Source organism: Heterodontus francisci, chromosome 36 (assembly GCF_036365525.1).
Source record: "Heterodontus francisci isolate sHetFra1 chromosome 36, sHetFra1.hap1, whole genome shotgun sequence".
NCBI classification, from domain to species: Eukaryota; Metazoa; Chordata; class Chondrichthyes; order Heterodontiformes; family Heterodontidae; genus Heterodontus; species Heterodontus francisci.
In genome coordinates this window covers 47,482,874-47,507,184 of record NC_090406.1, presented here as the reverse complement: position 1 = coordinate 47,507,184, position 24,311 = coordinate 47,482,874, and the positions used below count along the sequence as shown (strand labels likewise).

The 24,311-nt window shown below is 43.4% G+C and overlaps 1 protein-coding gene across 11 annotated transcripts in view; it reads left to right on the top strand.

The window, feature by feature from the left end:
• eps15l1a (epidermal growth factor receptor pathway substrate 15-like 1a) overlaps window positions 1-24,311 on the top strand; it is a 419,830-nt gene that overhangs the window by 133,605 nt on the left and 261,914 nt on the right. For all 11 annotated transcript variants that reach the window (XM_068016623.1, XM_068016624.1, XM_068016633.1 and 8 more), the window contains 2 exons: window positions 5,287-5,443; window positions 12,378-12,463. In XM_068016623.1, coding sequence (XP_067872724.1) covers window positions 5,287-5,443; window positions 12,378-12,463 — 243 coding nt within the window. The remainder of the gene's footprint in view (window positions 1-5,286; window positions 5,444-12,377; window positions 12,464-24,311) is intronic.

Here is a 24,311-nt window from a genome sequence, read left to right as displayed (position 1 = left end):
TTAAAAAGCAGAACCAGAAAGGTGGTAATCTCTGGATTACTACCTGAGTCACAAGCAAATTGACACAGGGTAAATAAGATCAGAATGCGTGGCTCAAAGATTGGTGTGGGAGAAGTGGGTTTCGATTCATGGGGCACTGGCACCAGTACTGGGGAAAGAGGGAGCTGTACCAGGCTTTCACCTGAACCGCGCTGGGACCAGTGTCCTGGCGAATTGTATAACTCGGGCTGTAGAGAGGGCTTTGAACTAAATAATTGGCGCGGGTGGGGGGGGAGGGTTCAGGTGAGGGGAAATTTAAAAAGTTAATGATAAAGGACAAAGCAATGGTGCAGGGTAACGATATGGGTAATGATAACTAAAATGTGACAGGAAGGGACAGCGTACAAACGAGTGCACCAGCAAATAAAGTCAGAATAGGGAAAATGGTAAAAAGACAGAATTAAAGAATCTTTATTTGAAAGCACGCAGCATTCGTAACAAGATGGATGAATTGATAGCACAAATAGAAATAAATGGGTATATGATAGCCTCACTCACTGTAGGACAGAATATAAATCAAGAAATAATAGGGGCTTCTAGGAAAGTTACTACAATAATCGTGAGTGATTTTAATCTTCGTATAGATTGGACAAATCAAATTGGCAAAGCTAGCCTGGAGGATGAGTTCATAGAGCATATTATGGACAGTTTCTTAGAACAATAAGTTCTGGAACCAACCAGGGAGCAGGGTATTTTACACCCGGTAAAGTGTAATGAGACAGGATTAATTAAGAAAAACTCATAGTAAAGGATCCTTTGGGGAAGAGTGATCCTAACATAGTGGAATTTCACATTCAGTTTGAGAGTGAGAAGTTTGGGTCTGAAAGTAGTGTCTTAAACTTGAATAAAGGCAATTACACGGGTGTGAAGACAGAGTTGGCTGAAGAGGACTGAGAAAATAAGTTAAAAGGTAAGACAGTAGAGAAGCAGTGGAAGACATTTAAGGAGATATTTCATAACTCTCAAAAAGATATATTCCATTGAGATGGAAAGACTCTATGAGAAGGATCCGTGGCTAACTAACGAAGTTAAGGATGGTATCACATTGAAAGAAAATGCGTACAATGCTGCAAAGATTAGCAGTAGGCCAGAAGATCGGGAAAATTTTAGAAACCAGCAGAGGATGATTAAAAAATTAATAGAGGGAGAAATTAGAGCATGAGAGTAAACTAGAAAGAAATATAAAAACAGATAGTAAAAGCATCTGCAAATATATAGAAAGGAAGAGAGTAGATAAACTAAGTGTTGGCCCCCTAGAGGATGAGACTGGGGAATTAATGGGAAACAAGGAAATGGCAGCGTATTTGAATAAGTATTTTGTATCTGTCTTCACAGTAGAAGACACAAAAAGCATCCCAAGAATAATGGAAAATCAAGAGGCAAAAGAGAGGGAGACACATATAACAATCACTATTACTAGAGAAAAAGTACTAGGAAAACTAATAGAACTAAAGGCTGCCAAGTCCCCTAGACCTGATGGCCTGCATCCTAGGGACTTAAAAGAAGTGGCTACAAAGGTAGTGGATTCATTGGTTGTAACCTGCTAGATTCTGGAAAGGTCCTAGCTGGTTGGAAAATCGTGGGGTGGGGGTGGGGGGGTGGGTGCGGGGGGCAGAGTGACGAAAGGCACAAGCTATAGGCCAGTTAGTCTAACAGCTGTAGCAGCACATTTAGAAAATGATAATGCAATCAGGCAGAGGCAACATGGTTTTATGAAAGGGAAATCGTGTCTGACAACCTTATCAGAGTTCTTTGAGGATGTAACAAGCAGGGTGGCTAAAGGGGAGCCAGTAGATGTCGTGTATTTGGATTTCCAAAAAGCATTTGATAGGGTGCCATATAAAAGGTTACTGCACAAGATAAGAGCCCATGGTGGTGGGAGTAATATATTAGCGTGGGTAGAGGTTTGGTGAACTAGCAGGAAACAGTCGGGATAAATGGGTCATTTCAGGTTGGCAAACTGTAACTAGTGGAGTGCCATAGGGATCAGTGCTTGGGCCTCAGCTAGTTATGATCTATATTAATGACTTTGACGAAGGGACCGAGACGATTGTAGCCAAATTTGCAGACAATACAAAGATAGGTAGAAAAGCGAGTTGTGAGGAGGACACAGTCTCGATATAGATAGGTTAAGTGAGTGGGCAAAAATTTGGCAGATGGAGTATAATGTGGGAAAGTGTGAGGTTGTCCTCTTTGGTGGGAAGAATAGAAAAGCAGAATATTATTTAAATGGAGAAAGATTGAAGAATACTGCATTACGGAGGGATCAGTCTTCGTACAAGAATTACAAAAAGTCAGCATGTGGGTACAACAAGTAATTAGGAAGGCAAATGGAGTGTTGGCCTTAATTGCAAGGGGAATGGAGTATAAAAGTAGGGAAGTCTTGCTACAACTGTACAGGGCAGTGGTGAGACTGCACCTAGATTACTGCACACAGTTTTCATCTCCTTACTTAAAGAGTGATGCACTTGCATTGGAATCAGTTCAGAGAGGGTTCAGTAGGTTGATTCCTGGGATGAAGGGGTTGTCTTATGAGGAAACGTTGAGTAGGTTGGGGCTATACTGTTTGGAATTTAAAAGAATGAGAGGTGATCTTATTGAAGCATATAAGATTGTGAGGGGGCTTTACAGGGTAGATGCTGAGAGGATGTTTCATCTCGTGAGGGAATCTGGAACTATGGGACACAGTTCCAAAATAAGGGGTCTCTCATTTAAGATGGGGATGAGGGGGAATTCTCGCTCTCAGAGGGTTGTTAATCTCTGAAATTCTCTACTCCAGAGAGCAGGGAGGCTGCGTCATTGAATATTTTCAAGGCTGAGTTTGACAGATTTTTGATCTACAAAGGATTGAAGGGTTATGGGGCTGGCAGGAAAGTGGAGTTAAGGCCACAATCAGATCTGCCATAATCTTATCAAATGGCAAAGCAGGCTTGAGGGGCCAAAGGGCCTACTTCTCCTACTACTAATGTTCATAGTCAGTATTTGGGACATCTTAGCTCATGTATGATAAATGGCTGTTATTCAATGAAACTGAAGTCTTGCCTTTCTCTGATGCCATCACCTCCTAATATAGGTCTTATGCAGATAACGGCACTGGCTAAAGTAAATACTGCAACCTGACTCCAGCAGATATCAGTCATCTCCTAACCTGCCTCTGACCTACAGCCTCAGTGATTGGTTGCTAAATGTGCTGAGTGTAGTGTGCCAGTGTGCTAACATCATGAGGCTGCTATTATTTTGGAATATCATAGGAACATAGGAGCAGGAGTAGGCCATTCAGCCTATCGAGCCTGCCCTGCCATTCAACATGATCATGGCTGATCATCCACTTCAATGCCTTTTTCCCACACTGTCCTCCTATCCCCTTACGTCATTGGTACTTAGAAATCTGCCAATCTCTGCTTTAAACGTACTCAATGACTGAGCTTTCACAGCCCTCTGGGATAGAGAATTCCAAAGATTCACAACCCTCTGAGTAAAAAAAATTTCTAATTATCAGCACAATGTCCCTTCCAGCAAACACCACAGTGCTGACATAAGGGAACTACACACGTGGAGCCGTGATTTGCCATTTCCAAGCCAGAAGTGGTTAGTTTCCCACATGTGGGTGAATTGCACTTCCAAGTTGTTCTCCCAGGACTCAAACCCAGGTTCTGACGAAAGATAAAAGTATCTTCAGGTTAATTACTTCACAACCAGTGACGTCACCCAATATTATACAATGTCAGCCATGGCTTAGCTGATAACACACTCACCTCTGAGTCATAAGATTCTGGGTTCAAGTCCCACTGCAGGGCTTGAGCACAAAAATCAAGGCTGACACTCCAGTGCAGTACTGGGGGCGTACTGTCGGAGGATCTGTCCTTCAGATGAGCTGTTAAACCGAGGCCCCCATCTGCCTGCTTTGGTGGACATAAAAGATCCCATTGCACTATTTCGATGAAGAGTTATCACCAGTGTCCTGGCCAAAATTTATCCCTCAATCAACATCACAAAAACAGACTATCGGGTCATTATCACATTGCTGTTTGTGGGCGTTTGCTGTGTGCAAATTGACTGCTGCATTTCCTACATTACAACAGTGACTACGCTTCAAAAATACTTTATTGGCTGTAAAGCGCTTTGAGACGTCTGGAGGTCATGAAAAGTGTTATATAACTGCAAGTTTTTTTTTCAATGGAAGAAATTAAGAACAGGATTGGTGTATTCAGCTCCTCAAGCCTGTTCCGCCATTTGTTTAGATCATCTGCATTTTAACTCCGTCTACCTGCCTTGGTTCTGTAACCTTTAATACTGTCGCCTAAGAAAAAAATCGCACAATCTGAGTTTTGCTATTTTAAATTGACCTCCAGCCTCAATGGGTTTTTGGGGAGAGAGCCCAGATTTTCACTAACCTTTGTGTGAAGATTTGCTTCCTGACACCCTGGAACAGCCTAGGTATAATTTTAAGGTAATGCCCTCCAGTTCTGATTTCCAGAGGAAATAGTTCTATCTTACCTTATCAACTCCTTTAATCATCATAAACAACCGAATTAAATCACCCCTTTAACTTCGATACTTGGAGGGGGTTGAAAAACATCATCATGATGCTCATAACTATGATGTTAATTTAATTGTGTGTGAAATGCCTGTGATTGACTATACTGGTGCAGTGATAGTCCACACTCAATCAAATGCAAACTCTTAAGCTGGACTGTTTGTGGAATCTGCTGCAGTTAGTCTTAAAAAAAAGTTTGTCTAATATTTTGTTTAAAAAGAAGTCCAGTTACTTGAAGCATACTATATGTTCTGATTTTATCTTGAGAAGGGCTTGTTTTTTTAAAAAAAAGCCATGTGGGCATGAGTCAGTTTCATCTCCAGTGCCCTTTGATTTTTCATTTCTAGCGGACTTCCTGACTTGTGCCTGCATGATCCTTCAGCTACTGGGAGGTTGTTGCCAGCGGCCCAGCAGCAACTTTCTGATCTATTTATCTCCTCTTGTGGTATGATACTAATCCACAGCAGTTCAGCTGAAACTGGGAGCTATTTTCATATGGTTTCTCCACCACCCCCCCAAGTCATCTGCTGCAGTTCCTCACTGCAGACTGCATCTGGGAGTGTTTTCCTGTCTCCTAAGTTACATTGCTGCTCTGTCAACATGTACCTTCCTTTAATAGTTTGTTATAATGTTAAACATAGCAGTTAGCATGGTTTTGCTGTAGTTGCAATATTGAGCCTGCATTTATTTAGTAAACTGTTTTCCAACAGGGCACTCGCTGACACAAAACAGATGGGGAAACTGAACAGGGAACAGTTTGCTTTAGCAATGTATCTGATCCAGCAGAAGGTCAGCAAAGGAACTGACCCTCCACAGATGCTGACTCCAGAAATGATCCCACCATCGGAGAGGGCTACACCAGTATCAGTAAGTGCATGACGCAACTCTGACTTTATAGGAATTCATGAGGTGCTCTAAACTTTAGATCAGTCTGGGCTGGTACACTCCACCACTTGTGCTGGTTACCCAAGTGAAAGCCCAGCACCTGTGGAACTACTCAGTAGGGCATCAGGAGAATGGGAGGGATGATGAGAAAGTAGGTGAAAAAAACCTAATCGTGTTCAGCTGTGTAGCAGTATTTGTTTTGACCTCCTCATCTTTTGTTGAGACTACAGGATTGGGATATGAACCCAGCATAATGCATCAGCAATTGTTTTTTTTGTTTGGAGACCAAAGTTTGGAACTCAATAGGCCAATGGTGGTTTACCAGTAAACATCTCCACTGTGATTTCAGTAGCATCCTGGTGGCTGCCTGAATGTTTATACAATGTCCACTTGAACTGTGAAACACAGTGATAGAAGTATACTTTCTGTGCTTTCAAGTAGAGGATGTACAGGAGAGAGCATTTTAAGTGATGTAACACTTAGGCCCTGTCTGGTGAGTTTTTTTTAAACTTGTTTCATGGGTTGTGGGCATCGCTGGCAAGGCCAGCATTTGTGGCCCATCCCTAATTGCCCTTGAGAAGGTGGTGGTGAGCTGCCTTCTTGAACAACTGCTATCAAGGTCTGTCACTGGAATTGGTAGGAACAGTTTGAGATGATGAAAGTAAAAGTATCACACAAGAAGTGTATTGGCACAATATCAAAAGCTGACTGGCTTAGAAGTGAGTTTTTTAACCTCTGATTCTGCATGTTGCATACCAAAGGTTGTAAGAATGGAGAATGACAATCCTTCATCTATACAGCTGAATTGGATACTCGAGTTGGAGGTTTATTTTCAGGGATCTTCAATCTTTGTGTCTCCCATTCTATATGAACAATTCTGTGCTGTGACACAAGTGAAGTGATGAGAACTGCTCCTTTCTCAACCCCTCAGATGCCTTTGTGTTGCTACTGTTTGTCCAACATCCCATCTTGGGGAAGTCATAACTTCCTCTCCAACTTAACAATGGGAAGACTAAGGTCATTGATTTTGATTCCTGCCACAAACGTCACTCCCATGATTACATCCCTTTCTCTGGCCACTGTCCTGCACCAAACACAAAGTTTGTCCTATTTAATCTGGAGATGAAGTTCAGAGCCCATACCATCTCCATTACGTAGACCATTTATATCCACCTCTGCGGCATTGCCTGCATCCGCTGCTACCTCAACTCCTCCGCTAGTGAAACTCTTGCATGTATCTTTACCTCCAAACTTGATTGAAGACCAATTTTTCAGCCACCCATCCCCTAAGTTCAATGTTGCAAATGGCTAAAACTTGGCTCTAAATATTCTTTCTTGCCCGAAGTCCTACTAAGCCATCGCCCCTGTTCCTGATGACCTAAACTGGCTCCCCATACCCAACTGTATTCAATTTGAAATCTTGAAATCCTTCAATGATCTTGCCCTATCTCTGTAACCTTTACCAGCCCTGCAATACACCCCAGACCCATGACTGGGGCTTCTTATAAATCTTCCTCCTCCATTTGTCCCACCTCTGGTGTCAACCTTCAACTTCTTGGGTGCCAGTTTTTTGTAATAAACTCTCTAAAGCTGTTTACTCCTTTTTTTAAAAAAGAAACCTTCAAAACATTTTTTTATTGAACTTAGCTCACCATTGTACCTAAGCTCTCACTTCCTGGCTCAGTGTCTATCTCTGTATTCAAGAAGTTAAGAGCATTGAAGGCGCTATATAAATGCACGTTGTTTTGCTTCATACTGGTTAATGGGAATGATTGAAATGTGGGGATAAACTCTTGAAGTTCAAAGCAGAATTCAGTGCTTATGTTGGTTTTATATTGCTTGCATTTAAATATCATTAAATCCCTTTTGAGTATACAGTGAAACTTGTATAACTGAACACTCCCAAAAAAACAATCACTTGCAAAGAATGTACATTTATTGAGAGATCTGAATAACTCAGAATTGTAGAATGTTACAGCACAGAAGGAGGCCATTCAGCCTGTCGTGCCTGTGCTGGCTCTTTGGTGGAGATATTCATTAATCCCACTCCCCTACTCTTTCCCCAAGTCCTGTAAATCTTTCCCCTTCAAGTATTTATGCATTTTTCTTTTTAATATTACTATTGAATCTGCTCCTACCACTTTTTCAGACAGTGCATTCCAGATCACAAAACTCACATTTAAAAAAAATGTTGCCTAATATCTCCTCTGGTTCTTTAGCCGACGACCTTAAATTTGCCCACTGGGTATTGATCCTTCTGCCACTGGAAACAGTTTCTCCCTATGCACTCTATCAAAACCATTCATGATTTTGACTAACACTGTCAAATCTCCTCTTAACCTTTTCTGCTCCAGAGAGAACAGCCACAGCTTCTCCAGTTTCTCCACTAACTGAAGTCCCTCATCCCTGGTACCATTCCAGTAAATCTCATCTGCACCTTCTCTAAGCCCCTGACATCCCTTCTAAAGTGTGGTACCCAACATTGAATCAGATACTTTGTTCAGGTCGATGAATGCAATGAAGAATTCCTGGTGTTGTTCTTGACATTTTTCCTGGATTAGTTGGGCAACAAAGACCATGGCATAGGTTCCTCTGGGAGGTCTAAAGCCTCAGGCAGGGAGGAAGTTGTCGAGCGAGGGAGCCGTGGTTTACTAAAGAAGTTGAAGCGCTTGTCAAGAGGAAGAAGAAGGCTTATGTTAGGATGAGACGTGAAGGCTCAGTTAGGGCGCTTGAGAGTTACAAGCTAGCCAGGAAGGATCTAAAGGGAGAGCTAAGAAGAGCAAGGAGAGGACACGAGAAGTCATTGGCGGATAGGATCAAGGAAAACCCTAAGGCTTTCTATAGGTATATCAGGAATAAAAGAATGACTAGAGTTAGATTAGGGCCAATCAAGGATAGTAGTGGGAAGTTGTGTGTGGAATCAGAGGAGATAGGGGAAGCGTTAAATGAATATTTTTCGTCAGTATTTACAGTAGAGAAAGAAAATGTTGTCGAGGAGAATACTGAGATTCAGACTACTAGGCTAGATGGGATTGAGGTTCACAAGGAGGAGGTGTTAGCAATTTTGGAAAGTGTGAAAATAGATAAGTCCCCTGGGCCAGATGGGATTTATCCTAGGATTCTCTGGAAAGCCAGGGAGGAGATTGCAGAGCCTTTGTCCTTGATCTTTATGTCGTCATTGTCGACAGGAATAGTGCCGGAAGACTGGAGGATAGCAAATGTTGTCCCCTTGTTCAAGAAGGGGAATAGAGACAGCCCTGGTAATTATAGACCTGTGAGCCTTACTTCGGTTGTGGGTAAAATGTTGGAAAAGGTTATAAGAGACAGGATTTATAATCATCTTGAAAAGAATAAGTTCATTAGCGATAGTCAGCACGGTTTTGTGAAGGGTAGGTCGTGCCTCACAAACCTTATTGAATTTTTCGAGAAGGTGACCAAACAGGGTAAAGCAGTGGATGTGATGTATATGGATTTCAGTAAGGCGTTTGATAAGGTTCCCCATGGTAGGCTATTGCAGAAAATACGGAAGTATGGGGTTGAAGGTGATTTAGAGCTTTGGATCAGAAATTGGCTAGCTGAAAGAAGACAGAGGGTGGTGGTTGATGGCAAATGTTCATCCTGGAGTTCAGTTACTAGTGGTGTACCGCAAGGATCTGTTTTGGGGCCACTGCTGTTTGTCATTTTTATAAATGACCTGGAAGAGGGTGTAGAAGGGTGAGTTAGTAAATTTGCGGATGACACGAAGGTCGGTGGAGTTGTGGATAGTGCCGAAGGATGTTGTAGGGTACAGAGGGACATAGATAGGCTGCAGAGCTGGGCTGAGAGATGGCAAATGGAGTTTAATGCGGAAAAGTGTGAGGTGATTCACTTTGGAAGGAGTAACAGGAATGCAGAGTACTGGGCTAATGGGAAGATTCTTGGTAATGTAGATGAACAGAGAGATCTTGGTGTCCAGGTACATAAATCCCTGAAAGTTGCTACCCAGGTTAATAGGGCTGTTAAGAAGGCATATGGTGTGTTAGCTTTTATTAGTAGGGGGATCGAGTTTCGGAGCCACGAGGTCATGCTGCAGCTGTACAAAACTCTGGTGAGGCCGCACCTGGAGTATTGCGTGCAGGTCTGGTCACCGCATTATAGGAAGTATTGAAAATAAAAAACTTATCTGAGCTGGGAGTCCAAGACGAAACTGAGTCTGCGCAGTGAGCATGTGACGTCATCACGCATGCGCTGCAGCTTCATGGAGGTTCCGAGTCGGAAGGTAAGTAAAAGGATGGTGAGGTCGGGCTTGGGGCAAAATCAGAGGGACTCGGGCCGGGTCGGGCTCGGGTCCGCTGTGGCTCGGTTGGGTTTGGGTCGGGTTCTTTTTTCCCGACCTGAGCAGGCCTCTACTTGGATGTGGCCAGTACACTCTCTTTCACCAACCCCCATCCCATTACTGTTTCACAACCTCTGGTATGTTTTACCTCCCACCACCCCCAACCCTCCTCGATGCTACATCATCACTGAATCTCCCACTATTGCTGGGTCACCATTGACAGGGAACATGATATCAACACAGTGGCTGCAAGAGTGGTAGGACCCAAGGAAGTACAGGGTCAGAGGGACCTTGGTGCACTTGTCCATAGATCACTGAAGGCAGCAGCACAGGTAGATAAGGTGGTTAGGAAGGCTTATGGGATACTTACCTTTATTAGCCGAGGCATAGAATATAAGAGCAGGGAAGTTATGATGGATCTGTATAAAACGCTAGTTAGACAGATTAAAACGCTAGTTGGAGTACTGTGTACAGTTCTGGTCACCACGCTATAGGAAGGATGTGATTGCAGTGGGGAGGGTGCAGAGGAGATTCACCAGGATGTTGCCTGGGCTGGAGCATTTCAGTTATGAAGAGAGACTGAAAAGGCTAGGGTTGTTTTCCTTAGAGCAGAGAAGGCCGAGAGGACACCTGATAGAGGTATACAAAATTATGAGGGGCATTGATAGGGTAGAAAGGAAGAAGCTTTTTCCCTTAGCGGAGGTGTCAGTAACCAGTGGGCATAGATTTAGGGTAAGGAGCAGGAGGTTTAGAGGGGATTTGAGGACAAACTTTTTCACCCAGAGGGTGGTTTGAATCTGGAATGCACTGCCTGAAGGGGTGGTAGAGGCAGGAACCCTCACAACATTTAAGAAGCATCTGGATGAGCACTTGAAACGCCATAGCATACAAGGTTACGGGCCAAGTGCTGGAAAATGGGATTAGGATAGGCTTGATGGCCAGCACGAACACGATGAGCCGAAGGGCCTGTTTCTCTGCTGTATAACTCTATGTCTCTAAGAGCAGAATAGAAGCTGGATACCCCATAGAATCTGGGTACTCTGTGACAAGTGGCTCATCTTCTGATGCCCTCGAAGCCTCTCTGCCATCTACAAGGCTCAAGTGGGGAGTGTGATGGAATATTCACGACTTGGCTAGATGTTGCACATGCAACACTCAAGAAACCCAACAACATCCGGGGCACAGGGTTTCACATGAATGGTGCACCTGCCACTGGACTCGATATCCACGGCCTCCATCACTGATGCACTGTGGCTGCAATTGTGTACAATCTACATGGCAGCACTTCACCATGGTTACTTTGATAATACCCCTTCTCCTTGCAACCTCTAACATTGAGAAGGACAAGAGCAGCAAAGTTGTGGGGACACCGTCACTTCCAAGTCACACCATCCTGACATGGACACGTATGTATGTATTCATCATCACTGGAATCCTGCCTAACCATTATGAGAGCACCACCAACATAAGGACTGCAGCAGTAATTAAAATACATCCCTTTCTGTATTGTTTATGCTGGATTTATGAAATTAATAGTAGAATGCAGCTATTTTTAAATTCATAAATTTGAGAATTTCACAAGCCAAGGTCTAAGAACTGCAAAATAATTGAAGGTGTCTCTTTTTGAACTGTGAGCCTGCAGTCCCTACTTTCTGCCATCAGAAGGAGTCCTTGAGTTGAAGTGACTTACTGGGAGTCTCTGGTGTCACAAAAATGATACTACAAAAACCTATCACGAAACAAACTTCTCCTTATCTCTGTCCTAAGTATTTTCCCCCTTATTTTGAAATTGTGTCCCCTGGTTCTTGACTCCCCAACCAGGGGAAACACCTTACCTGCATCTACCGTGTCTATCCCTTTAAGTATTTTGTAGGTTTCAATGAGATCACCTCTCATTCTTCGAAACTCTAGAGAATACAGGCTCAGTTTCCCCAATCTGTCTCCATAGGACAGTCCCACCATCCTGGGAATAAGTCTGGTGAATCTTCGTTGCACTCCCTCTATGGCAATAATATCCTTCCTAAGGTAAAGGGAGCAAAACTGCACTCAGTACTCCAGGTGCGGTCTAACCAAGCTTCTATACAATTGAAGCAAGACTTCCCTACTCCTGCACTCAAATCCTCTTGTGATAAAGGCTGACATACCATTAGCCTTCTTAATTGCTTGCTGCACCTGCATGTTAGCTTTCAGTGACTTATTGACAAGGACACCCAGGTCCCTTTGTACATCTACACTTTCTAATCTTTTACTATTTAAGAAATACTCTGCACATCTATTCCTCCTACCAAAGTGGATAACCGCACTTTTTTCCACATTATATTCCATCTGCCACGTTCTTGCCCACTCACTAAGTCTTTCCAAATTCCCTTGAAGTCGTTTTGCATCTTCCTCACAACGCACATTCCCACCTAGTTTTGGGTCATCTTTAAACTTGCAAATACTACATTTGGTCCCCACATCCAAATCATTGATATATATTGTGAACAGCTGGGGCCCAAGCACTGATTCTTGCGGCACCTATTCTGTTTTTGTTATATTCAAATATGCCTTTTGTTATACTCCTTTACGATGGACTTTTTCATTTCTCTGTTTTCCCAATAGGATAGCACAAGTTCAGTCGGCTCGGGAGATTTTACTGGCATCAAAGAGTTGGATGCAATTAGCAATGAAATCAGTGAACTGCAAAGGTGAGCATTTCATAAATGACAATGACAGCAGATCAGAGTGTGTATACATTTCTCTCAGTCACATAGCGAGAGAGAAATGCACAGCTATTCAAAATATAAATGTACTAATGTCTGCTATGTATCACTTCATGCACGTTTCAAGTGAATTATTGCAGGGTTTTAAAAGTAACACTTGTCATTATGTAAATGCATTGCATGGTGTAGTACTGAGCTACATAGACTGGGAAAGTCCCAGGTTTGATTGCTGGCCTGGCCTGCCAATGCTCACTCACTTCCTTACATGTAAAGTGTGGTCACTTGGAGGGCTTATTCTATTTTCCTTCACAAAATAATTGATTCAAAGGCGGCCAACTCTCAAGGGCAGTTCATGCCACAACTACCAGCCCAGTCAAACTATAGTTGGTAGATGTAGTGTATTTGGATTTCCATTGGGCATTCGATAAGGCACCAAATGCACAGATGAGAGCTCATGATGTTGGGGGTAATATATTAGCATGGATAGCGGGTTGGCTAACAGGAAACAGAGTCGGATTAAATGGGGCATTTACAGGTTGGCAAACTGTAACTAGTGGAGTGCCTCAGGGATCAGCGTTGAGGCCTCAACTATTTGCAATCTATATTAATAACTTGGATGAAAGGACCGAGTGTATTGTAGTCAAATTTGCTGACAATACAAAGATAGGTAGGAAAGCAAGTTGTGAGGAGGACACAGAGTCTGCAAACAGACATAGATGGGTTAAGTGAGTAGGCAAAAATTTGGCAGATGGAGTATAATGTTAGAAAATATGAGGTTGTCCACTTTGGCAGGAAGAATAGAAAAACAGAATGTTATTTACATGGAGAGAGACTACAGAATGCTGCGGTACAGAGGGATTTGGGTGTCCTTGTACATGAATCACAAAATGTCAGTATTCAGGTACAGCAAGTAATTAGGAAGGCAAATAGAATGTTGGCCTTTATTGCAAGGGGAATGGCATGTAAAAGTCGGGAAGTCTTGCTACAATTAACTGTACAGGGCATTGGTGAGCCCTAGAGTATTGTGTACAGTTCTGGTTTCCTTATTTAAGGAGGGATATACTTGCATTAGAAGCACTTCAGAGAAGATTCTCAAAGCTGTTTCCTGGGATGAAGAGGTTGTGTTATAAGGTTGGGCCTATATTCATTGGCGTTTAGAAGAATGAGAGGTGATCTTATTGAACCATATTAGATTCTGAGGGGGCTTGACAAGGTAGATGGTGAGAGGATGTTTCCCTTTGTGGAAGAATCTAGAACTCGTGTAAACTTCAGAAGGTTACTTATAATTTTTTCTTGGACCAGACAATAAGAATGCATTCAAGGAGACACCTGATGTAGTGATATCAGGATGATTTATTAAGGCTAAAAGCAGTACTTAACAAATCCAAGGCATTCGATATCCTTGTCCAGATGGCCTTTACTCTCCACCGGCTCTAATGGCACAGATGGCTTGTGACTCTTCTGGTCTCTTTTTTTTTTGTCATCTTCAAATTTGTGCGTCGAACTTCTCCAGGTCTGTTCCTTTATTCTTTGTGGCCAGTGGCTCCTCCAGTGCATTGATTGATTGGTTCATACATATCACTGTTTCGATTGGTCTTGCCATTTCGTTTGTCAATGTATCTGTTTATGCATCAATCATGATCACATGTAGACGCTAAAAAAATGTGTCCTTGGTGCACAAACAGTCCATTAGATCATACATTTCCGGCGAGACGCATCTGCTTTTCTGTTACATTTTGATCACAACCTGTTACATAGTTTTCAATATCTTTTCCTTCCTTTTATCTGTTTGTTATTAGTCCACATTACAATGCAATTCCGGTTGACTCAAACTGTATAGGCAGCTATTTTTCCAGTAAGCTACGCAGCTAAAATGAACTCTTCATTTACCAAAAGCTTATGCAAGACATATATGCATATTATATATATATGAAAGTACATAAAACTCATAATCGAAAAGATATAAAAAGGCCAGAAAAATGACAATCAAGATTTCTTGCACTCGGGGACACAGTTTCAAAATAAGGAGTCTCTCATTTAAGATGAAAATGAGGAGTAATTTCTTCTCTGAGGGTCATTAGTATTTGGAATTCTCTTCTTAGGAGAGAAGTGGAGGCTGGGTCATTGAAATTATTCAAGGCTGAGTTAGACAGATTTTTGATCTACAAGGAAGTTGGGGGTTATTGGGGACAGGCAGGAATGTGGAGTTAAGGCTACAATCGGATCAGCGAGGATCTTATTGAATGGTAGAGCAGGCTCAAGAGGCCGACTGACTTACTCCTCCTATATCTTATGATCTTATGATGGCTCCCTATGATGGGACACAGTGCATCCACTTTGCAGAAAAAACTGAAGTAATACCTCCTGAAAGGAATCTGTATATTATTTTTTTGTAGTTTGTTTTCTGTGCCCTGTGATGTGATGATGTGCTTTTGTCTTGGGTCATTTGAAGGCACCAACTCCATCCATTTCAGTATCCAAATTATACACTGGCGCTGTTATATCTGTCTCTCTATTTGTTTCGTCTAATTATTTGTCTCCCTCATTCTGGTTTACTGCCCTTTCTCACCTCTCTTGTTGACTGGAACATAGGAACAGGAATAGGCCATTCGCCATTCAATTCACAGAATTGCTACAGTGCAGAAGGAGGCCATTGGGCCCATCGTTTCTGCACCAGCTCTCCGAAAGAGCAATTCACTCAGTTCCATTCCCCGCCTTCTCCCTGTAACACTGCACATTCTTCCTTTTCATAGAACAGTCTAATTCCCTTTTGAATGCTTCAATTGAACCTGCCTCCACCTCACACTCAGGCGGTGCATACCAGACCTTAACCACTCTCTGCATGAAAAGGTTTTCCTCATGTCACTTTTGTTTCTCTTACCAAATACTTTAAATCTGTGCCCTCTTGTTCTCGATCCTTTCACGAATAGGAACAATTTCTCTCTATCTGCTCTGTCCACACCCCTCATGATTTTGAATATCTTTATCAAATCACCACTCAGCCTTCTCTTCTCCAAAGAAAACAGTCCTTACTTCTCCAATCTGTCTTCATAACTGAAGTTATGATCCCTGGAACCATTCTCGTGAATGGTTTCTGTTCTATCTCCATTGCACACATGTCTTTCTTATATTATGTTATATTATGTTACATTATATAATATATTAATTTACTCTATTATAGACAGCATCGAACTGTTGGGACCATGAAGTTGGTAAAAGCAACTAATCAAGGATGCACATCATGTAGAATCAGATTTTTGTAGCTTTTCCTCTTGACCAACACCAGTTGTGTCTGTTAAAATCTGTAAGCTGTACCTTTTCCAAATTCTGTTCTGAGGTGTGTAATCAAAGGGTTAACAATGGCTCCATTTGTACCTTTCTGCTTAATTATAACTTACATATAGACTGGAAAAATCAAATGGGCTGAGGTAGCCTAGATGAGGAGTACATAGAATGTTTTCGGGATAATTTCGTGGAATAATACATTCTGGAGCCAACCAGAGAGCAGGCTGTACTAGACCTGGTATTGTGCAACGCGATAGGATTAATTAGGTAGCAGAGATCATAATATGATTGAATTTTACATTCAGTTTAAGGGAGAGAAGAGTGGGTCCAAGACTAGTATTTTAAACTTAAGTAAGGGCAATTATGAGGGCATGAAAGCAGAGCTAGCTAACGTGAACTGGCAATTCAGGTTAAGGGATAGGTCAATAAAGATGCAGTAGCAGACAATTAAGGGGATATTCAGAATACACAGAATAGACACATTTCTACGAGAAAGAAAAATTCCAAGGGTGGGACCTGCCATCCGTGGTTAACTAAAACAGTTAAAGATAGCATCAAACTTAAAGAAAAAGCCTATAATTGCGCAAAGAAGGGAGGCAGGTCAGAAGATTGGACAGAATATAAAAAACAGCAAAGAAGGACTAAAAGATTGATGAGGGAGATAAAATTAGAATACGAGAGAAGGCTAGTTATAAATATAAAGACAAATAGTAAGAGTTTCTGTGGATATTTAAAAAAGAAAAGAGTTAACAAAATGAGCATTGGTCCATAAGGAGATGGCAGATGAATTGAACAGATATTTTGCATCGGTCTTCACCTATTGATACAAGTAACATCCCAGTATTAGCTGTAAGTCAGGAAATGGAAGGGAGGGAGGAACGTAAGGAAATTACCATCACCAGGGAAGTGGTACTGAACAAATTGTTGGAGCTGTGGGCTGACAAGTCCCCGGGTCCTGATGGACTTCATCCTAGGGTGTTAAAATAAGTGGCTAGTGAGATAGTTGATGCGTTAGTTTTAATTTTCCAAAATTCCCTAGATTCGGGGAAAGTTCCTTTAGATTGGAAAATAGCGAATGTAACTCCTTTATTCAAAAAGTGAGGGAGACAGAAAGCAGGAAGCTACAGGCCAGTTAACTTAACATTGGTCTTGGGGAAAATGTTAGAAGCTATTATTGAAGACGTTATGGCAGGGCATTTAGAAAAATTCAAGGTAATCAGGCAGAGTCAACATGGTTTTGTGAAAGGGAAATCATGTTTAACCAATTTATTGGAGTTCTTTGAGGGAGTTACATGTGCTGTCGATAAAGGAGAACTGGTGGATGTATTGTACTTCGATTTCGAGAAGGCATTTGATAAGGTGCCACATCAAAGTTATTGTAGAAAATAAAAGCTCATGGTGTAGGGGATAACATATTGGCATAGGTAGAAGATTGGCATGCTAACAGGAAACAGAGAAGGCATAAATGGGTCATTTTCTGGTTGGCAAGATGTAACGAGTGGTGTGACACAGGAATCTGTGCTGGGGCCTCAACCTTTTACAATTTATATAAATGACTTAGATGAAGGGATCGAAGATATGGTTGCTAAATTTGCTGATGACACAAAGATAGATAGGAAAGTAACTTGTGAAGAGGACATAAGGGGGCTACAAAGGGATATGGATAGGTTAAGTGAGAGGGTAAAGACCTGGCAAATGGAGTATAATGTGGGAAAGTGGGAAATTGTCCATGTTGGCAGGAAGAATAAAAACAAAGCATATTATCTAAATGGTGAGAGATTGCAGAGCTCTGAGTTGCAGAGGGGTCTGGGTGTCCTAGTGTATGAATCACAAAAGGTTAGTATGCAGGTACAGCACGTAATTAGGAAAGCTAATAGAATGTTATTGTTTATCACGAGGGGAATTGAATACAAATGTCAGGAGGTTATGCTTCAACTATACAGGACATTGGTGAGACCACATCTGGAGTACTGTGTACAGTACAGGTCTCCTTATTTAAGGAAGGATGTAAATGCTTTGGAGGCAGGACAGAGAAGGTTTACTAGATTAATACCTGGAATTGGCGGGCTGTCTTACGAGGAAAGGTTGGACAGGCTAGACTTGTATCTGTTGGAATTTAGAAGAGTAAGAGGTGACTTTTATGATATGATATATGATATATATATGATATGATTGAAACATATAAGATCCTGAGGGGTTTTGACAGGGTGGATGTGGAAAGGATGTTTCCCCTTGTGGGAGAATCTAGAACTAGGGGTCACTGTTTAAAAATAAGGGGTCGCCCATTTAAGACACAGATGAGAAATTTTTTCTCTGAGGGTCGTGAGTCTTTGGAATTCTCTTCCTCAAAAGGCGGTGGAAGCAGAGTCCTTGAATATTTTTAAGGCAAAGGTAGATTCTTGATAAGCACGGGGGTGGAAGGTTTTTGGGGGTAGGTGGAAATGTGGAGTAATTTGGGCGGCACAGTGGCGCAGTGGTTAGCACCGCAGCCTCACAGCTCCAGGGACCTGGGTTCAATTCCGGGTACTGCCTGTGTGGAGTTTGCAAGTTCTCCCTGTGTCTGCGTGGGTTTTCTACGGGTGCTCCGGTTTCCTCCCACAAGCCAAAAGACTTGCAGGTTGATAGGTAAATTGGCCATTATAGATTGTCACTAGTATAGGTAGGTGGTAGACAAATATAGGGACAGGTGGGGATGTTTGGTAGGAATATAGGAATAGTGTAGGATTAGTATAAATGGGTGGTTGATGTTCGGCACAGACTCGGTGGGCCGAAGGGCCTGTTTCAGTGCTGTTTATCTAATCTAATCTAATTAGTTCAGCCATGAACTTATTGAATGGCAGAGCAGGCTCGAAGGGCTGAGTGGCCATATGTTATTGCAGTTATTATAGGCCCCTGCTATTTTCCAGCAAAAGCAAATATCTTTGTGAACACCATAATAATAGTTGATCACTCCTGGCATTGCATAAGGGGAGTTAAGACTGAGTGTAGTATTCAGGTCAGGAATGGTTCGAGGGTGGGGGTCATAATAGGAGTGATGAGAGGAGGAGGTTGGGGCAGCGGGGATAGGAGAGGGAAAACTACCTCTTGGGGGAAGTGCAGTGGCTGCCATAAATTCCCAGTGGAGATTGGGGGCACCTGGTGAACACTCAAACATTAATGGGGGAGAGGAAGGGTCAGGAGGTGGGGGAAGAGAGAGTTTTGGGGAGTTACTTCAATTCCAATTTTATTTACAAATAGCATCATGTTTGGAAGGTTTTTGAGCGTGGAATTGTTGCCCACTGGCCAAGATGTGGATCTGCATGCCTATTCAAACCACCAGTTTAAAACTGCAACTATTGTTTAGGGACCTAATGTTCGGTGACGCTTTAAATTGCTTAACTCGCGATCCAGTGTCACTTGTAGGCATAGCAAGTATTGTATGGAACTCTGTAACCCACCTACTGATATTAACATGCATTACATGAGGCACAATAATTGGCAAAATACCAAAGCTACATAATATGTTTATGTTTTTTTCATTTGTTCATGGGATGTGGGCATCGCTGGCTAGGCCAGCATTTATTGCTCATCCCTAACTGTCCCTGAGAAGGTGGTGGTGAGCCGCCTTCTTGAACCCCACATAGACTGCAGCGGTTCATGTGCTGGCCTAGCCAGCAAGGCCCACATCCCATGAATGAAAAGAATTCAGTGAGAAAACACAGAATGGGTCAGTTACCCTGTATAAGAATGACTTTGGATTGAATGTAGGATTCTCTATAAATCTGAAAATTTTTGATTTTGTTTTTCCATAACAATGTTCAAAATCTCCTCTCAGATCTTGTCTATGAGTTAGTTTTCTCAACGGAGTAATACTGAGCTTTGCATTCTGATCACAAAGTAACAGTACAGTTCCAAAGCCCCTTTAGGAATCAGATCCAGTACAATCCCCACCACTTACTGCCCATTGCTTGCCATCTATACGTGGCAAATGGGCTAAACATTTGCCATCACCATAGGAGTCAATTGAAAAGTGCAGCTTCTAATGTATTATGCACTCAGACTATTTCCTATAATTTAATAAGTGCTTACCTGTACTGATCGATTTAAAGGCTTTGCTGATTGCAGCCAAAATCAGATCGTCGGGCAGTTTGTCAGCCTTTAGCACCCTTTAAAATGTGATTACCTTAGTGATAAGATTCTGGATGCAGCTGTTAACAATTAAAAGGACAGTTGCTGAGTGAGATTTAGATGACTGCTTTTTGGTTTTAGCACGCACCAGTTTTTGGGAAACTGTGTTAACGCCAGCGTGACCCCCACTATAAGTGATGGGGACTATATATCTGTTAACTTCTTGATGTGGAATATTCCAGAAAACAACAATACTTTATAATAAAAACAGAAAATGCCGGAATATTCAGGTCTGGCAGCATCTGTGGGAAGAGAAACTGAGTTAACGTTTTCAGGTCGATGACCTTTCATCAAAACTGGGAAAAGTTAGAAAAGTAATAGATTTTAAGCAAGTGAAGGGGGGGAGGGTGGTGCGGATGGGATGGAAAAAGAACGAACGAGAAGGTCTGTGATAGGGTGGAAAGCAGGAGAGATTAAGTGATGAAAGGAATACAATGACATTCACATATCTAGGCACATCTTTCATTTTTTTCCTTGTCCCATTACACTCCCTTTGGCTTTGCACCCTCAACCCTTTTGCCACTTAGCTCTGTCACTCCCTGCCCCGCTCTAAATCCACCTGAGAAAACTCACCTGCCAGCGATCCAGACTTTCAGGTTTTATCTAAAATGCACTGCTCACAGCAATCAGAAAACCACAGAAGCGGAGGCAAAAGGTGTCTTGTAGTGACCCACCCCACCCTGAACCTGCGCGGTGCAGAACAACTGAGGTTGCTTGTCAACATAGGGATACAGCAATTTCTGGACAGCATGACATTTTGGGTATGCATGCTGCCAATATTAATTTCATTATTATTGCAAAAATACTGATATTTCAGAGCCTTCTCGTGAAATTGTGTAAGGCTTAATGTTGCTTTGAAATTGCATCTTGCGATAAATTCACGAGAGTTGGCATGTTCTGCGAGGTCATTCAGCCTGTGCCAGCTCTTTGAAAGCTGTCCAATTAGTCCCACTCGCCTGATTGATCGCATTGGTTATTTTTTGGGACAGGGAGATACTGTAGAGAAACTTTCCTCAGGAGAATGACCATTTCATCTGTTTTTGTTGTGGCCAAGGGGGATATGTTAGCCAGGACCCAGGAGAGCTCCCTGCTCTGTCAATAGTGTTGTGAGATCATAAATGGTTTATTTCAAAAGGCAGACATGACTGAGTTGACACTTCTGACAATGCTGCATGTGTTTGGTATTTCACTGGATGCTGAACTGGATTCTGTGCTCAATTGCTGGAATGAGGATTGAATCTGTAATCGTTTGATTTGATGGAGAATGCTACCAACAAAGCTGATATAATTTGGGTAGAGTTTATCCTGTGAAGAATTATACACGATTGGAAAGACTGGGTTGGTTAGATCAAAATTGCTCTTTTGTCAGTCTAATGTCCTTGTGTCCTTCAGTTTTGCTTTTTAGTTATGACATTTGCAGAAACTTAATGAACATCCCTTATTCAAAGTTCCTGATACAGTTCTGGGTCCAAATGCAATGCACAACCTACAGAGGGTCGATACATCTTCCCCTTCATTCCTAGCACACACAGGACTCTTGTACTCTTTCAGTTATCATGTAACAAGAGGTGGATGCTTTGATTTTTCACCTTTACTCAAGCTTGTGACACCAGTTGTGTGAAACAAGTATCTTAATGACCCTGGTGCCAGATTTTTCCCTCTCTTTGACATATTGAGAGGCAACCTTTGCAAGCAGCATTGTTTTAGAGGGCAAGATATAGATACATTCTGCAACAAACAAATCAGTCAATTTGTTCCTATATTACTGTGAAATTCCTGATATCTCAACCCCTCATTGCAGGAAAACAGCATACATGTTTTCATCCATTTGGATGTTATCACTCCTTCTGATTTCTGTTTTGTTCCCTTTTTAAACTTCTGTTTCCACTAGTTGAAAGTCCGAAGCACCTCCAAGGCAATTAGCCAAAATAGGTTGTTCTAACCTGATATAGGTCAGTGGTGGAGCCCCAATGAGAGCATTGTGTGGAGTATTGGATTCCAATCTTTAGAGCAACATTGATGCATTGTGCAAAGTTCAGAAGAGTGAAAAGATTTAAAGGATTCATGAATGAGGACAGGCTCAAAGAATTGTTGGACATTTAGGAGGTGATAAGAAATGCTAATAGGAATGGATAATGTAGATACGGCCCATGGGCCAGAGTCAGGCCCTCCAAAGGCCCACGGATGTAAGCAGGTGAGGTGAGAGTGACTGCCCTTGACATCAAGGCAGCATTTGACTGAGTGTGGCATCAAGGAATCCTAGCAAAACTGAAGTCAATGGGAATCAGGGGAAAACTCTCCGCTGGTTGGAGCCATACCTAACGCAAAGGAAGATGGTTGTGGTTGTTGCAAGTCAATCATCTGAGCTCCAGGACATCACTGCAGGAGTTCCTCAGGGTAGTGTCCTCGGCCCAACCATCTTCAGCTGCTTCATCAATGACCTTCCTTCAATCATAAGGTCAGAAGTGTGGATATTCGCTGATGATTGCACAATGTTCAGCACCATTCGCAACTCCTCAGATACTGAAGCAGTCCGTGTAGAAATGCAGCAAGACTTGGACAATATCCAGGCTTGGGCTGATAAGTGGCAAGTAACATTCATGCCACACAAGTGCGAGGAAATGACCATCTCCAACAAGAGAGAATCTAACCATCTCCCCTTGACATTCAGTGGCATTACCATCACTGAATCCCCCACTATCAACATCCTGGGGGTTACCATTGACCAGAAACTGAACTGGAGTAGCCATATAAATACTGTGGCTACAAGAGCAGGTCAGAGGCTAGGAGTCCTGAGGCGAGTAACTCGCCTCCTGACTCCCCAAAGCCTGTCCACAAGGCTCAAGTCAGGAGTGTGATGGAATACTCTCCACTTGCCTGGATGGGTGCAGCTCCAGCAACACTCAAGAAGCTCGACACCATCCAGGACAAAGCAGCCAGCTTGATTGGCACCCATCCACAAACATTCACTCCCTCCACCACTGACGCACAGTGGCATCAGTGTGTACCTTCTACAAGATGCACTGCTGTAACGTACCAAAGCTCCTTAGACAGCACCTTCCAAACACGCGACCTCTACCAACTAGAAGGACAAAGGCAGCAAATGGTTGGGAACACCACCACCTGCAAGTTCCCCTCCAAGTCACACACCATCCTGACTTGGAACTATATCGCCATTCCTTCACTGTCGCTGGGTCAAAATCCTGGAACACCCTTCCTAACAGCACCTACCTCCATGGACTGCAGTGGTTCAAGAAGGCAGCTCCCCACCAACTTCTCAAGGGCAGTTAGGGATGGGCAATAAATATTGGCCTAGCCGGCGACGCCCACATCCCATGACTGAAGAAGAAAAAAAATGCCAAGCACCTCACCGGGCAGGTATAAGTTTATTAGAACCCCACTCACATATTTATGGTGACTGCAGAAGTGGAGAGCGAGGTGCAAGGATCCAGGTGGGGGGGGCAGAGAGTGTGAGACAGAGGGAGAGACGGGGAGGGAGAGTGTGAGGCAGAGGGAGAGACGGGGAGGGAGAGTGTGAGGCAGAGGGAGAGACGGGGAGGGAGAGTGAGACAGAAGGAGAGACGGGGAGGGAGAGTGTGAGGCAGAGGGAGAGACGGAGAGGGAGAGACGGGGAGGAAGAGTGAGACAGAGGGAGAGTCGGGGAGGGAGAGTGTGAGGCAGAGGAGAGACGGGAGAGAGAGCGACGGGGGTGGGAGAGAGAGAGAGAGAGCGACGGGGTGGGAGAGAGAGAGAGAGCGACGGGTGGGGGAGAGAGAGAGAGGCGACGGGGTGTGAGAGAGAGAGAGAGCGACGGGGTGGGAGAGAGAGAGAGAGCGACGGGGTGGGAGAGAGAGAGAGAGCGACGGGTGGAGAGAGAGAGAGAGCGACGGGGAGGAGAGAGAGAGAGAGCGACGGGGCGGGAGAGAGAGAGAGAGCGACGGGGCGGGAGAGAGAGAGAGAGCGACGGGGCGGGAGAGAGAGAGAGAGCGACGGGTGGGGAGAGAGAGAGAGAGCGACGGGGCGGGAGAGAGAGAGAGAGCGACGGGGCGGGAGAGAGAGAGAGAGAGCGACGGGCAGGAGAGAGAGAGAGAGAGAGCGACGGGGCGGGAGAGAGAGAGAGAGAGAGCGACGGGGCGGGAGAGAGAGAGAGAGAGAGCGACGGGGCGGGAGAGAGAGAGAGAGAGAGCGACGGGGCGGGAGAGAGAGAGAGAGAGAGAGCGACGGGGCGGGAGAGAGAGAGAGAGAGAGCGACGGGGCGGGAGAGAGAGAGAGAGAGAGAGCGACGGGGCGGGAGAGAGAGAGAGAGAGAGCGACGGGGCGGGAGAGAGAGAGAGAGAGAGCGACGGGGCGGGAGAGAGAGAGAGAGAGAGCGACGGGGCCG